General features: G+C 57.6%; 2 protein-coding genes across 2 annotated transcripts in view; both read right to left on the reverse strand.

Moving 5' to 3' along the window:
- Positions 1-95: 95 nt before the first annotated feature.
- LOC144735847 (uncharacterized) lies at positions 96-4,360 on the reverse strand. Its single transcript, XM_078618386.1, has 3 exons — positions 2,580-4,360; positions 2,062-2,242; positions 96-1,901 (listed from the first exon to the last, which is right to left on the reverse strand). The coding sequence occupies exons 1-3, from the start codon at positions 3,889-3,891 to the stop codon at positions 1,337-1,339; spliced, it is 2,058 nt and encodes a 685-aa protein (XP_078474512.1). The 5' UTR covers positions 3,892-4,360; the 3' UTR covers positions 96-1,336.
- Positions 4,361-5,520: 1,160 nt separating this feature from the next.
- Positions 5,521-16,111, reverse strand: part of LOC144735848 (actin remodeling regulator NHS-like) — a 42,558-nt gene continuing 31,967 nt past the window's right edge. Inside the window, exons 2-6 of the mRNA XM_078618387.1 lie at positions 10,682-10,834; positions 10,231-10,322; positions 9,621-9,753; positions 6,683-6,856; positions 5,521-5,876 (exon numbers count right to left, since the gene is read on the reverse strand). Of these exons, the coding sequence (XP_078474513.1) occupies positions 5,632-5,876; positions 6,683-6,856; positions 9,621-9,753; positions 10,231-10,322; positions 10,682-10,834 (797 nt within the window). The 3' untranslated portion in view covers positions 5,521-5,631. The remainder of the gene's footprint in view (positions 5,877-6,682; positions 6,857-9,620; positions 9,754-10,230; positions 10,323-10,681; positions 10,835-16,111) is intronic.

Consider the following 16,111-nt stretch of genomic DNA (forward strand, 5'->3'; position numbering starts at 1 on the left):
CAGTTCGACGCTGCAGTGCCCTGGAATTCCAACGATTCACGTGAGAAGAGGCCAGGCGTGCGTGAAGAACAAAGAGAGAGCTCATGGAGACTGCAGCCCGGCAGAGAAAATAGTTTATTTTGAATTCAATCTCAAATATCTCCCGACGTCACCATCCCCCGCCTCCCCACACACAGGGGGTGACTCCACCCCCTGCCCCCATCTCTGAAGCCACATGGCGCCACGGTGGTCCACACTGGAAGTGCCCCACAGTCAGCTGCTGGCTACGCTGCACACGGCCTGCAAGCCTGCGCTCTGGAGGCGGCGGGGGGTTGGTGGATCACACATGCTTTCGTGTCGAGGTCGCCTTCTCCTGGCTGGCCAGGGGTATGGCAGGACAGCAAGTGGGTTCATTTCCATCTGTGTTATCCCAACTCGGGCGTGTGGGTGTTCTCCAGGTGCTCTGGTTTCCTGACAATTATAAAAAAACTCATTATTATTATTAACGGAGTTGGTTGAACATCTCGACATAGGACCACAGAGCTTCGGATATTGCTGGCGCCATTTCTGGCGACCTTCCCCCACTTGTCTGTGGTTTTCCGTGCCTCTGCATCATCCTCATTCTCTCTTCTTTCCCTCTCTCGGACAATAAACGAACAGCGCACCTTACAAATTCTACATCATCATCATCATCATCTTCGTCGTCGCGATTAAAAACACACAAACGCATGCAGTGCAATTCTGCTCGCGCACCGTCCAGGAATTCATTTTAGTCATGTCTGTCCAGGTCGGTTGGCGATACTTAAAAAATATTTCCGCAACCGGCACACCACATCCAGTATTCCACCTCTCACTGTGGCCGTGGCTACGAATCACGGGCCACCTACTCCTCCAGTCTACCAGCGACCCAGACGGAGTGTCGGACCCGTTTCTCTACCTGCCCCCACAGCACCCCCTACCAACCCGGAGCAGAGAAGAGGAAGCGGCGAGGGCGTTCTCCCCACATCGTCGTGAATGGGGACAGTAGGCGAGATAGCGTTCGTTTCGACGCCACCTCCTCCACCAGGGCACCTTCCATTAGGGGCAGAGGCCACGATAGTGCGGGACGCCCGCCCGCCCGCTCTCTAGACACAATGCACTCGCACGCCCGTTCGCTACGCACCGCCCTAAGACAATAAGTTACCGTTAAAAACGCGCACGCCATTACCGTGACGGCGTCACCACGCATGCCGTTACGCGCACGGCTACAGCTGAGTGAGCACCACCGCTCTCCCGGCAGGAGCCTGTCCCAAGGCCATGCGAGGACGCGTGGGGAGCCACGATCCGGCGACCTAATGGGCTTCGATGGGGCGGGTTTCTAGGAGGGCACCGCGTCCCCACCCGCCTCGCCCTCGCCCTCGCGAATTGCCTGCATGGGCGTGCTGTGCAGGCGGCTGCGGTTGTTGTAGCGCCTCGAGCCGGCACTCGGCGGGGTGTTGGATCGGCCGAGGCGTGGTGGCGGCGTCCCCGGTGAGCCGCCAAATCCCCCGCCGCCGCCACGCGGGGAGAAGCCCTCACTGACAAAGCGCCGGCTCTTATCGCGCGCCGGCGCGTCGGCCTCCGCGAACTCCGCCTCGTCCTCCGGCCGGTCAGGCACCGCAGCCCCAGCGAGCGCGCCCGGCGAACGCGCCGACCTCAGCATCTCCACGGCCGACATGCGCGTGCCGACGTCGGAGCGCGCGCCCTTGCGGAGCAGCAGCGCTTTGAAGTCGTCGCTGCTGGTGCTCTGCTTGCGACCTGCGCGGCGTGCCGGGGGGCCTCGCGCCCCCCCGGGGACCCCGCCGGGTGACGGGGTCCCCGGCGAACGCACGGGTGGCGACATGGACCGGTGTCGCAGGAAAGTGTCGTCCGAGTTGTGGCGGCCCAGATGGATGCGCTTGGACCTGCGGGGAGAGACGGCGGCGGCGCCGCCAATGCAACGGATCATGATATTGGGCCTCGAGGCCATCAAATTACTACATTTGTATGCCACCTGCGCTTCTCCCTGTGACACACACATGCGCAAACGCAGGCACACACATGCACACACACACATGGCCTCACCTGTGGATGGCTGCGAAGAGGTCCTCCGTGGTGCGTGTGTGGCTCAGGTTGTGGGTCGGGGCTGCCGTATTCCCGGTACTCCGCTCCGCGGCGTCCCACCGCTCGTCGGCCTCCGTGTCGTTGTCGGTGAACACGTCCTCGGAGGCCTCGCCCACTGCCTCCTCCGCCGTCACCGCCACCACTGTAGTGCGCGAGAGATTTGCGTGGAGAGTTCACACGGCGCATCAAAAAACGACTAAGATGGGCCATATCGTGAAACGCTTGCGGGTTACGGTCGCGGGTTAACGCCCACGGCAATCCTGGGCCGGGTTGGCGAGATGGTTGCGCATGCGGTGCGTGCGTCTGACGTGAGCCTTCGGACAACGGGGCGTCGGAGTGAAGATGGCACGACGCAGAAGAGGGGGGCGAAATAAGTTGAGACGCAGTAGGACATGCGGAAACACGGGAGTACGAGCGGAGACACGGGAGGACGAATGAAAGCCGCGTTTCCAGCGTGCCGTGCGTGTGGACGCCCTTACCCTGCAATTGCGACAGCCGCTCCTCATCTCCTGTCCTTGCCTCCGTACCAGGACAGCAGCGGCGCAGTGCCGAGTCTGTTGCATCAGACCCTCTTCCACCTCCTCCCACTGGGTCTACCGGGACCACTGAGACCACCTCCCGCTCCTCCTCCTCTACCGCGCCGCGCCCCACATCCGCACAGGCCGCGCCCGGCGATTGTCCGGCACTCGCGGCGAATTCCGCGGACGTGGAGGGGCGTGCAGGCGATGGCGGCGGAGTCCCCGCAACTCCCAGAGCCATACCGGCCGGCTCCGAGCGCCGCACATCGGCGGTCGCGGCCAGGGAACGGCCCGATGCCCGCTCTGCAGGGGACGCCTCCGGCACTGGCAGTGGCAACGCCTGTGACGAGGGCCACGAGGGGGAAGGAGAGCATGGCGGCACACCGGACGATGAAACGAGCCCGAGAGACGACACCGTGGGCTTCTTGGCCACGGGGGGAGGGGGCTTCCTCCCTGCTGGGAGGCTGCTGGCCTGGTCAGGAGGCACTCTGGGCTGGATTTCAGGTTTACTAGACTGGATATCAGGTTTACTAGACTGGATGTCAGGTTTACTAGACTGGATTTCAGGTTTAATGGAATGGATGTCAGGTTTAATGGACTGAATTCCGCTAAATTGAATGTCAGGCATGCAAGACCGGAGGTCAGGGGAATGGATGTCAGAGGTGCTGGAATGGATTTCACCGGAATGGGACTCAGGCGTGTCAGCCTTAAGATCATTGGAATGGATTTCAGATGTTCTAGACTGCATTTCACTGGAATGGCTTTCGGACTTGCTGGACCGAATCGCGCTGCAAGTGATGTGGGACAACTGATTTTGGGAATGTTCTGCCGGGCTCACAGAGTCTCCGTCCACCAGCGCGGGGCAGCCGCTGTCGTTCTTGGTAGAAGAATCGGCACTCTCCTGCGTGGCACAGGCGTCTCTCCTTGCTGCGCTCTCCACCGGGCGGCATGTACCTCCGGGCTTGGGTGCTCCGAGCGGAGCCTCTCCGCCGCACAGCTCCTGTCGTGACGCCCGCGCCGCCTCGTCCTTGGGGGGGCTGCCTCCCTCCCGGAGCCCCCCGGCGGTCAGACCGAAGGGGTGGCCGTATCTCCGCGGCGACGGCGGCTTGGGCAGGATCGGAGGTTTCGTCTTCTTCGGCGGCGCCGTCTCGCCGTTGCGCGTGCCTCCGGCCTCCATCCCCGGATCCCTCGCCATGGCCGTCGCCCGCAGCGTCTCCACAGACGGCGTGCTGCAGGTTTGCAGTGCCGGCGGTGTCGCGCTGCAGTCCCGCATCCGGTTCCCTTCGGCGTCCGGAGGGTGCGTACGCCCCTCTGCCCAGGAGGCGGGAGACCACGGCGGAGAGGGCAGCGGAGGAGGAGGAAGAGCGGCGAAGGAAGACTCGAGGGGGGGGGAGGACCGGTACTGCGGCGGTGGAGCGAGGAGTTCAAGTGGAGGGGGGGGGGAACGATGTCGGTGAGGGCGGCCCCTCCTCCTCTGCGCTTGCGTCAACCGGCGCCGTCATCAGCGACGACCGGCGCTGCGGCACCGCGGGAGGCCGAGGCCTGTGACCCGGGGCAGCGCGCGAAGTAGAGGAGCAGCCCTCTCCGAGCCCCGAAGTGTCACTGGAGGGCCGCGCGGGGAAGCCGCACGGCGTGTCGGCACGTGACGTCGCGGCACTTCCGCCGGAGTCCGAGGTGGCCGACTTCTCGCTTCCCGCGACAGAGCCCCTGTCGCGCCAGCTCTCCGCGTACTCGAAGCGCGAGTGGCCGTCATCGCCCGGCGTTGGGGTCAGGGGGCACAGCGAGTAGAGGAGGGGCGGTGGGACCCGCTCGAAGTTGCCCACGGCAGGCGACGTCGCCGCTCTGCCGCAAGGGCTCCGGCGGCCCCGCGGGGGAGCTGCGTCGCCGGCGCGCGGAACCGCCGGGGGACTGCGGGGGAACCAGTCGCGCGAGACGTAGCCTTCGCCACCATCCGCCAGGAGGTCGTCGTCTGGCGGCGGGGGGCAGCGGCTCTGGCGACACCGCCGCGTGCTCGTGCTGCCGGAGCGAGAAGTTCCTGGTGAGCGAGTCGGTCCTCCGCGGTGGCGGAGGCTTCGTCCTCGGCCTGCGGAGCGACACCGCGCGAAGCACGGCGCTGTCGCTGCTCCCCTCCGACAACCGCCGCTCCTCCCGGCGCATCGCGAGGGTGGCCGAAGCGCCGCTGGCGCCTGCCCTGGAGAGGCCACAGTCCACGTGCATGGACGTGTAGAACCCGTCCGCGTCCACCGAGTACATGGAGCCGCACTCGGTGCCCGTCGAGGAGCCCTCGGCGCTCCCGTAAAAACTGTGGGCCGAGGAGCCGCCACACGAGATCCAGTGTTGGCCGGGCGCCAGGCTCAGGCGGTCCGGGCACTTCGCCGCGGCTGGCCAGGGCGCCTGCGCCGATGGGCGGTACCCTCGCGCCGGTCCCGAGCGGCCGGAGGAGGTGACCGTCGACTCGGAGCCATTAGTGTCGGACGTTTCCGAGTTGCTCGGCTCGAACATCTCGAAGCTCTGTACAGAGGCGCCGCTCTCGCTCCACGACAGGCGGTCACCGTCGCCGCCGTCGTCGTCGTCCTTCGCCGCCGCGTCTGGCATCTCCCCGCCGTGCCGACACATCGGCGACCCGGTGCGGAGGTTTGCGCCGTGGTTTGGCCCAGGCCGCCCAGCCACCTGCGGCGCGATGACTCCCACGGGCAGCGACGGCGATTTGCTCGGCGCCATCTCCTCCGACCGAGGACGGGAGGCCGTCGCGGCGGCCCACGGGCCGTTGCTCTGCCTCGGCGCAGCCTCCCCGCCGTCCGCCGAGCAGCCCGAGCGGTTGCACGGAGACGGTCGCGGAGATGTCGCTCCCCGTGGGGAGCCTCGCCCATTGCGGGGGTCGTGTAGCCCGGGCATCGACGCGGCCAGGTGAGAAGCCTCCGCGTCCCTCCGCAGTGCACCCTTGTCGTGACCAGGTGGGCACCAGGGCAGGCGAGGCAGGCTTTTGTAGGCCAGGGAATCGGCGTCGCCGTCGTCACCGGGCCCCACACCGGGCGGGCGGCACATGAGCGCGGCGATGCCGTGGCCCCGCTGGGCACGGATCCTGCGCATGGAGGGCGCCACCACGCGCACGGCGCCGTCCGTCTGACACTGCGAGTCTCGCTTTCCGCCGCCCCCCGCCGCCTCCAGCTGCCACGTCGCCTCCAGCTGCCACGTCGGCCGCGCTGTGCAGGTAGAGCGAGCGGCCGCGCTGGGCGCGCAGCTCGTTCCCCACGGAGGCTGCAGGAGACATGGGGGATGTGACTGTTAGGATTGGAGAGGCAATGCGTCTCCTCCGCGTCCTCGTCCCTCCCGCACCGAAAACTGTTTTTATTTTTACCAGATTAGGCCCACCCCGGGCTGTATAGCTCTTATTCAGAAGCGACCTGGACATCACAAATTATATCTCAACAAAGTGGCTCATCACGTGGAAATGTATAGCAGCCAAATACTCTAAATGCATGATGTTGATTCTAAATGTGGAGGGAAAAACTGGAGGACCCGGAGAAAAATCCACACGACCACCGGGAGAAGATACAACCGGTCCTGGGCTTCCCCTAGGTTCCCTGGTGGAAACAAAGGCGGCCGGGTATGTGGTGTGCCGGCTTTCATTGATGCTACACCAACAGCGCTTGCCCCATAAGTCTGTAAAGGCTATACAGGGGATCTTTGTCTTTGTGCATATGAGCATTCACGTGTCGGCATGGGTGTGTGTCTGTGGGGAGGGGCTCAGTGGTTAGCACTCGGTGCTACTAACCCGGCGACGCGGGGTGCAATCCCTGCCCACGGCCGACATCAACGAATTCCTGAAACGGTCTGGGGTCTCCCCTAAAACAATTCAGATTTAAATGCAATACTCTTTGCGGAGTGTAAAAATCAGAGCACTGGGGAGACAAAGACGGCCAGGTGGGTTGCCGGCCCACACCTCAACCCCTCGTAGGTGCGCCGTGATAACCTTGGTCGTTATTCGCTAACGGCACTTGCCCTAACCGCCCGTGTGGGTTACACGGGGGGGGGGGGGGGAACATTTGTCTTTGTGTTGTTACCCAAGTCTTGCTGCAGGCTCTCTGGGAAGCCGGAGATGGTCCTCCGGCGTGAGGACATCACCGCCACTGCAGACGACGAAGAGGAGGCGCCGGCTTTGTTGTGCCGTCGTTTCAGGGTCCCATCCCCGCCCAGGTATGAGCGGCGCACTGTGGCCTGGCGGTCAAACCCAAGGCCTACTCCGCGAACACCACAAACAGCCGCACCGATTACAACCACACCTCACCACCAGCACCACCACATCATCCATACGTTACCATCACCAACAGTCACATCAATCACTAAGACGAAGATCTCCAGTATAATTAGTAAGGAACGTGCGGGGTGTGTCTGGACTGATTGTATTAAGTCTGCTCACAACTGTGTAGTACACACACATGCACAAGAGACAAAGATTCCCCGTATAGCCTTAACAGACTGCTGGGGCAAGTGCTGTTAGCGAGTAGCACCTATAAAGGATGGCACGGCACACGAGGGGGTGGGTGGCCAGCACCAAAGCCGACCGCCTTTGTCTCCCCAGTGGCGCACAAGGTACTCATTTGAGGCTGAGTTAACCTAGGGGAGGCCTAGACCTATTCAGGTTGATGTAGCCCTCAGAGGCATAGGACACATCCATGCGGATGTAGCAAGAGCTGAAATAGCTACTATTCTTAAGAATGCTAAGAAACCCACTAGCAACATCAGCAAAAACGAACGCTCTGAACTCGCGGACCTAAAAAGAGAGATGATATAATCATCCTCTCGGCAGACAAGGGCAATGCCACGGTCATCATGGATAAAGATTCATACAACAACAAAATCCTGGACCTTCTTAATGATGGGAGTTACTCCAAAATTAAAAACGATCCCACTAAAAGCCTAACGACAAAAACCAACAATATCATCACGAGTTCGACTTCCCTAATCGAACCAAGCAAACGTCCCTCTCTAAAACCATCGGCGGCTAGACCTCCCAGACTCTATGGTCTTCCCAAGATCCATAAAGAAGGCACCCCCCGCTTCGACCCATCGTGTCGACGATAAACTCTCCTATGTACAAACTAGCCCGTTTTCTATCAGATACTCTGCTTCCCTTCACAGGCAAGACCTCTTCGGCAGTACTCAACTCAACCCAATTAGTCTCTATGGTTAAGGACATGGTACTATCTCCTGATGACATTCTCGTCAGTTTTGATGTAGTATCTTTGTTTACCAAAGTCCCAGTACCGGACACCCTAACAATAATTGAGGACTTAGTCCAACATGGATTGAATTCTGATGTACCTGCGCTGGTTAGGCATTGCCTCACCAACACCTATTTTACCTGGAATGGCACCTTCTACAAACAGAATGAGGGTACCCCTATGGGCTCCCCCTTGTCACCAGTTATAGCCAACATGTTCATGGAAAAGTTTGAATCAGACGCCATCCAGACATCCACCCTGCGTCCTTCCCTGTGGAAGAGGTATGTGGATGACACTTTCGTCATCTGGCCACATGGCCTCCCAGCATGGAACCACTTCTTGGACCACATCAATTCCAGACACCCATCCATCAGATTCACCATGGAAGTGGAGAAAGATGGTAAACTACCATTCTTGGATATTCTGTTTGAGAGGAGGCCTGACGGATCCTTGGGACATTCTGTCTACAGGAAAGCCACCCACACAGATTCCTACTTGAAACCGGATTCCCACCACCACCCATCTCAAAAGAATTATCTCATCAAAACGCTATACCACAGAGCCCATGGCATTTCTGACCAACACCACCTGGCCGGTGAATTAAGACATGTACATCGGGCCCTCAGGATGAACGGATAATCTGACCGCACTATCCGCCAAGCTGTTTCTCCCACCACACAGAAACAGCCACATGAAACTCCGACCAAAACTATCACGTTACCATACATAGCAGGCGTAACCAAAAAGATCTCCAAAATTCTAAACAAACATAAGATCCAAGTCCGATTCAGTACAGTGCATAAAATCCGTGATCTGATTCCATCTGTGAAGGATGTGGTTCCTGACTTACAGTATCCTGGAGTCTACAAATTGAGTTGCAGTTGTGGTGATTGCTACATTGGAGAAACGAAACGTCATGTTTCTGATCGTGTCCGCGAGCACAAGCCAGATCTGAAACACGGCAGAACTGATTCTTCGGCCGTTGCCGATCATTGCTACAACTCGGTGGGCTCTCATGAAATTGTCTTTTCCGAGACCAAGGTGCTCTGCAAACCTCCTGGCTACCATCAAAGGTTTGTACACGAAGCCATACAAATATACAAACACAGACATAATTTCAACCGTGATGATGGTTATAAACTGAGTAATAATTGGAAAGATGTGATTAACCATGCAAAAAAGATTTAACTACACTTATTTGGACCATCTTATTTGACAGACAACTATTACAGGTTATTGATAGACAGCCAGGCTTGTTTTACCATGTTTAGTTTGTTTCTTTTTTCACACTATTGTTATGTAGGCCAGGCTTAGTCACAAACTGTACCTCTCCATAACAAAGGTTCAGCCTCTTAAGCCTCACCTTACCATATTAATAAAAAGTGTGCCGTACTTGGCCCTTCCCCCTCTCCAACCATTATATATACGGAGTGGTAGCTCTTGCAATCTCTCATTTACTTGATACAGCTGTCATGGCTGTGACGGTTCCACCTGAAGACGGAGGCTTGTGTTGCCTCCAAAACGTCGTGATTTTTATTTTATTTTACTTATATTAATTTTAATGTTTAACCTACGTGACTTTATCGAAAAAACCTAAGAATATGAAATCTTGCAGTCACGAAAGCTTCAAATCTAGAATTAAGGCCTAGACCTGTTCAGATAATCGTCACTTGTGTAGGCTGTGAGCGGGAATCGAACTCGGGTCACCAGGTTTGTAGCATAGCGCGCAGACTGCTACACTACCGCTCCCCACACACACATACAGGCGTGCGCATACCGGACACGTCGATGGCGACCGTGTGCGGGGGGAAGTTCTGTGCCAGGCGCCGCATCCGCTCCTCCGGAGTGGGAAGGAGCCCCCCGTGAGCGGCATCATCATGCTCCTGGGCCCCCTCGCCGTCCTCCCCGGCCTGAAGCCGAACGCGGAACACGGAAACACGACGATCAACCCCCCCCCCCCCCCAACACACCAGCAGCAGTCCCACCATCGGTGAGTTCCTCCAGCAGGCGAGGAGGCTGGGTCATGTAGCCCAAGCAGCTTCTGTTTGGCCATATAAAGGGGGCTAAACGGGCATGGCACGGGCTTGAGAGCTGGAGGGAGGATGTGGAGCTGAGTGGACTTGCCAATGACTGGTACCAGTGGTGTCAAGATCAGCCTCTGTGGAGGCGGCTTGTGAAGGACGCTGCTAATGGGTAGTTAGTTGGGAGGCATTCGCCCTCCAGCAACAACGGAGAACAGAGGAGCGACGCTCAGAACGAGTGGAGCGCCGGGCACCTGCCAGTCATCTCAGTCAACCCATGGCACCTGCTGGGTCTGTCCCAAGACCTCCTGCCTGGCACAAGTGCCATGGTCACATCATGTGTGTGTGGAGGCACCAAACGAGTACCGAAGCGCGGCCTCCGGGGAGACTCGCGAACGTGGGGCCCTGCGAGTAGAGGTCGGACGACGGGTGCCCGTCTCCTCGCAACCAGTCGCAGTCTGCACATGCACGCACAAAGACAAAGACCCCCCGTATATCCTGAACAGACTGTTGGGGAAAGTGGACAGCACCACACTCTGCCGCCTTCGTCTCCCTAGTGGCGATGTTTACCACACACAGCACCAGTTACTCATTTGAGGCCGAGTCGACCTAGAGGAGGCCCAGGACTAGTTCAGATAATTGTCACTGGTGTTGGCTGCGAGCGGGAATCGTGACTCGGGTCGCCAGGATTCGTAGTGCCGCTCAGCGCTAACCGCTACACTACCACCGGTACACACGGGTGATGTGCACACATACACAGAAGCACACTTACAAAGACACATGGGTGACGCGTTCGTGCGCAGTGACGCGTGCTTACCTGTGAGCGCAGCTCGCAGGGAGGAGCGCGCGTTGCGGTGCAACTCCCACACGCAGGGTGGCCGCGTCTCTGGTGCCAGCACTCGCTCCTGCAGCTCGCACCACGAGCGGTAGTGGTCGCACTGGCGGGCGCCCTCCTCCAGGCTCGACACAGCTGCTCACGCACACACACGCACGCACACACACACCGGCACGCACCACAACAGAAAAAAAAGATGGGTATTTAAAACGTGGGTGTTCGTAGGCAATGCTATGAATTCAGATTTCTTTCTGGGCTAGGCTCTGCTGATCTGATCCGGATTCGAATAAACGACGTCCATCTCGCCCGGACGACGCCGTCAGTTGTGTTTAAGGCGGCGCGCAAAACACACAATAGATAGGGCCACCTAGATCCGGAAGAACGCTGGCAAACAAAGTGTAACAACACGGACGTCCAGAATAATAAGCACCTCACTCAAGACCCAAACATCATCGGCACCTCCTCCTGGCTTTGAGATTCCTCCATTGGTGGAAACGTCAACCGCATCAGAACGTCACCAGCAGGCCGATGCGTAACATTCCCATCACGAGTAAAACATTTAAGGGACAACTCGGCAGCACGCTTGAGCCATGTACAAGGACTCCTCTACTTATGAACAAATTAAGTTCCAGGTCAGTTCGTAAGTTGATTTGTTCGCAAGTTCAACTTTACTCCCGTCGATTCCAAACACGTTGTACGGCGTGTACACTAAACATGGAGAATGGCTTTAAAAGTTGTATAATCTCCTGTAGATGTAGAAACCATACATTGTACGGTAGTTGAATTTACAACTCTCAGTCTTGTTCATATCTCTGAAAGTTCGTAAGTCGAATGTTCTTAAGTACAGCAGTCACTGTAATCCAAACTATGCACCAAAACAGGAAACCCATAAAAGAGATTAACGGGGATACACAGAGACTGACAGATGCAGAAAGACTCCCAAAGACGCATAGCTTAATAAAGATGCAGAGAAAAATGTCAAGGGAAGGCACAGTGAAAATTGTGGGCATGCAACCCAAACTATTGACCATTTAGTAAATCACTGCAGTCTGCGCTCCTTCAATGCAGGAGAAAGAGAAGAACCACAAACTCTAATAATCTTGTACAGGTCACAAACTGTACTAATTGGCTGTGTCGGGTGGTGGCGAGATTATCGACACATTAATATTGATACAATCTAACCCTAAAAAAAATGTATCTTATGGATATTGGTCGCGAAAGCGCGACGTGTGAAACGATATGAAAGTCTCTCTCTCTCTCTCTGCTGAAGTCCTCTCATCATGGCAAGCAGCAAGACCTCGACATTGGCATCAGACTCCGGTGCCGCTGCCATCATCGCCCACCAGAGTGTGGGCGATGCCACGAGGCGGCAGTGTTATTTTAATGCTGTAGTTCTTGTTAAGCCCTCCACCACCCAGCACAGATTGTGGTGACGCTTGAACGCATACTGTGATTGCTTGCACACGCTGTTATTATCACACAGCCAGACTCTATCCACTGCTGCATGAAAGGGGCTCACGGGCATTCACCTGCTCACCCACCCCCACTCACCTGCCTGTCCACCGACTCACTTATCCACCCACTTCGCCCACAAACAAAATTTGCCCAATAAAGCCTCCTCACAGATTTTTTCAGACTTCTCACGACCGACTTTAACGACCGCACGCACGCACCTGCAGGACGTTGCCGAGTGAGATATAGCGGCTTGACAGCAGAATTCCCCATTCTAGAGGAGACAGGCCGTCTTACCTCCAGCCAGCGTGGAGCTCACACAGTCAGCGTGGAGCTCACACAGTCAGCGTGGAGCTCACACAGTCAGCGTGGGGCTCACACAGTATGGAGCTCACACAGTCAGCGTGGAGCTCACACAGTCAGCGTGGAGCTCACACAGTCAGCGTGGAGCTCACAGGCAGCGTGGGGCTCACACAGTCAGCGTGGGGCTCACACAGTATGGAGCTCACACAGTCAGCGTGGAGCTCACACAGTCAGCGTGGAGCTCACACAGTCAGCGTGGAGCTCACACAGTCAGCGTGGAGCTCACACAGTCAGCGTGGAGCTCACACAGTCAGCGTGGAGCTCACACAGTCAGTGTGGAGCTCACACAGTCAGCGTGGAGCTCACACAGTCAGTGTGGAGCTCACACAGTCAGCGTGGAGCTCACACAGGCAGCGTTGAGTCCACACAGGCAGCATGGAGCTGACCACAGCCAGAATGGAGCTCACACGGCCAGAAGGTCCCAGCCGTGGATGTGAGCCACCATGTGGTCATGCATTATGCATGCGTGCCGCGTGTGTGCCACGTGCGTTCGTGTGAGTCGATACGTGCATGAGTGTAAGAGCTGCTAACCCCACACATGGGTCCCCCAGCCTCAAGGGACAGATAACCCCACTCACACAAAGGGGGTAAAACAAAGAAAAAGATCCCCCATATAGCCTTTAACAGACTGTTAGGGCAAGTGCTGTTATCGAGTACCTATGAAGGCCGGCACAGCACACGAGGGGGTGGGTAGCCAGCACCACAACCGGCCGCTTTGTCTCCCCAGTGCTGATGTTTACACACCACACCAGGTACTCATTTAAGGCAGTCGACTGAGGGGAGGCCCAGGACTGGTTCAGATATTCGCCATTGGTGTTAGCCGTGGACGGGAATCGATCTTAGGTTACCAGGTCCGTAGCGCAGAGCGCTAACCACTGCACTACCGATCCCAATCTTACACGGACACACAGACACATCAGCACATGTACACACAGACACATGGACACACCAACAGACACATGGAAACACACAAAAACACATGGAAACACACACAGACACATGGACACGAACGCAGACATCAGCACGTGTAAACACACACGAACACAAAGACACATCAGCACGTGTAAAGAAAGAGGTACATACAGACGCATGAGCACACATGGCCACGACAGCACATGTACACGCGCACGTGGATATGCAAGACACGTGGACAGACACAGAGGTGTGCGATAGAGGAATGCATGTGGTCTCCTTAGAGCGGGTGGCATTGGGCCTCATGCTTCTGCTCCTCTCTGCAGCTCGGGACAGATGGAACGGATGTCACAGCACATTCTCACATGTTCTACCCCCACCTCCCCATTGGCTCCCCATGGCAGGGGTCTCGGCCCGGGGTCAGTGCCCCCCACCCTCCCCCGGGGACGGGGTGGAGGTTCCGAAGGGGACGAGGGCGATAGTGAGCCACGCGCGCCCAGTCTCTGCGAGCCACGCTCGCTGGGTGACTCCTCCTCTACTCACCTGGCTCATTCACCCCTCCCAGCAAAACCTTCCCCCATCCACCCTCCCCCAGCACCACGCCCTGCCCGCGATGATGTCACTACCAGCCAATAGAAGTCACGCGCGTGAATGTGTGTGTATATGTGTGTGTGTATGTGTGGGTGCGGTGTGTAAACATCGCCACTGGGGAAACAAAGGCGGTCGGGCGTGGTGCTGCCACCCACCCCCTCGTGTACCGTTCTGGCCTTCATAGGTGCTTGCTAACAGCACTTGCCCCTACAGTCTGTTAAGGCTATACGGGGGATCTTTGATCTTTGTGTGTCTCTATGTGTATGTGTGTCTGTCTGTGTGTGTGTCTGTCTGTGTGTGTGTCTGTCTGTGTGTATGTGTGTCTTTTAAATGTTCGCTAATAGCACTTGCCCCAGCAGTCTGTTAAGTCATTACAGGGATCTTTGCCTTTGTGAGAGAGCGGTAGCACTAAGAACCCAGCGACCAGGGTTCGAATCCTGCTTTCGGTCAACACCAGTGACAATGATCTGAACCGGTCCTGGTACTCCCCTAGGTCGACTCAGCCTCAAATGAGTACCTGGTATGATGTGTAAGCATCGCCACTAGGGAGACAAAAGCGGCCGTTCATGGTGCTTGGCCACCCTCTCCCACGTGTGCCGTGCCAGGCTTCAAAGATGCTACTCGCTAACAGCACTTGCTCCATCAGTCTGTTATGGCTATACGGGTGATCTTTGTTGTTGTGTGTGCACATCAGCAATTTGCAGATGCCGCAGAACAGGATGACGACAGCCAAGTTTCACATGGGTCAAAAGTAAAACCATAGAAGCCCCGTATAGACATATCGACTGTAAGGGCAAGTTCCCTCGCCCCTATGTGTAGGCTTGGGGAAAGTGCTGTGAGCATACACGAGGGGGTAGGGTGGACAATAGCACACCCGGCCGCCTTTGTCTCCCCAGTATTCCGCACTTGAACCCACCCACCCACACACCCACCCACATACCAACCCATTCACCCACACACCCACCCACCCACACACAAACCTACGCACCACCCACACACCCAAACCCACCTACACACACCCACCACCCCATCCATCCAACACCCCATCCACCCACACACGAACCCACCCACACAAAAAAAACACAAACCCACTCACCCACCCACACACAAACCCACTCACCCACCCACACACAAACCCACTCACCCACCCACACACAAACACACCCACCCACACACAAACCCACCCACCCATCCACAAACCCATTCATCCACACACCCACCACCCCACACACAAACCCACCCACCCACCCACACACAACCCCACCCACCGACACACACACAAACCCACCCACACACAAACCCACCGACCCACCCACACACAACCCCACCCACCCACGCACACACAACGCCACTCACCCACGCACACACAAACCCACCCACCCACACACACACACACACACAAACCCACCCACCCACACACACCCACCCACCCACCCACAAACCCACCCACCCACAAACCCACCCACCCACACACCCACCCACCCACACACCCACCCACCCACACACAAACCCACCCACACACAAACCCACCCACCCACACACAAACCCACCCACCCACACACAAACCCACCCACCACCCACACACAAACCCACCCACCCACACACACCTACTCACCACCCACACACCCAAACCCACCCACACACACCCACCACCCACTCCAACCAACACCCCATCCACCCACACACGAACCCACCCACACACAAAACACACAAACCCATTCACCCACACACCCACCACCCCACCCACCCACACACACACAAACCCAGACACAACCCCACCCACCCACCCACACACACACAAACCCACCCACCCACCCACACACACACAAACCCACCCACCCACCCACACACAACCCCACCCACCCACACACAACCACACCCACCCACACACACACAAACCCACCCACACACAAACCCACCCACCCAGACACAAACCCACCCACCCACACACAAACCAACCCACCCACACACAAACCCACCCACCCACACACAAACCCACCCACCCACACACAAACCCACCCACCCACCCACACACAAACCCACCCACCCAACCACACACAAACCCACCCACCCATAAACCCACCCACCCACCCA

This window comes from Lampetra planeri, chromosome 57 (genome assembly GCF_965212315.1).
Source record: "Lampetra planeri chromosome 57, kcLamPlan1.2.h2, whole genome shotgun sequence".
Taxonomy (NCBI): domain Eukaryota; kingdom Metazoa; phylum Chordata; class Hyperoartia; order Petromyzontiformes; family Petromyzontidae; genus Lampetra; species Lampetra planeri.

Coding starts and splice junctions, on each gene's coding strand:
- LOC144735847 (XM_078618386.1), bottom strand. CDS start 3,891: ATGCGGGACTGCAGCGCGACACCGCCGGCACTGCAAACCTGCAGCACG. Junction 2,243..2,579: donor GCGGCTGTCGCAATTGCAGG/GTAAGGGCGTCC, acceptor CGCGCACTACAG/TGGTGGCGGTGACGGCGGAG. Junction 1,902..2,061: donor CTCTTCGCAGCCATCCACAG/GTGAGGCCATGT, acceptor CTCTCCCCGCAG/GTCCAAGCGCATCCATCTGG.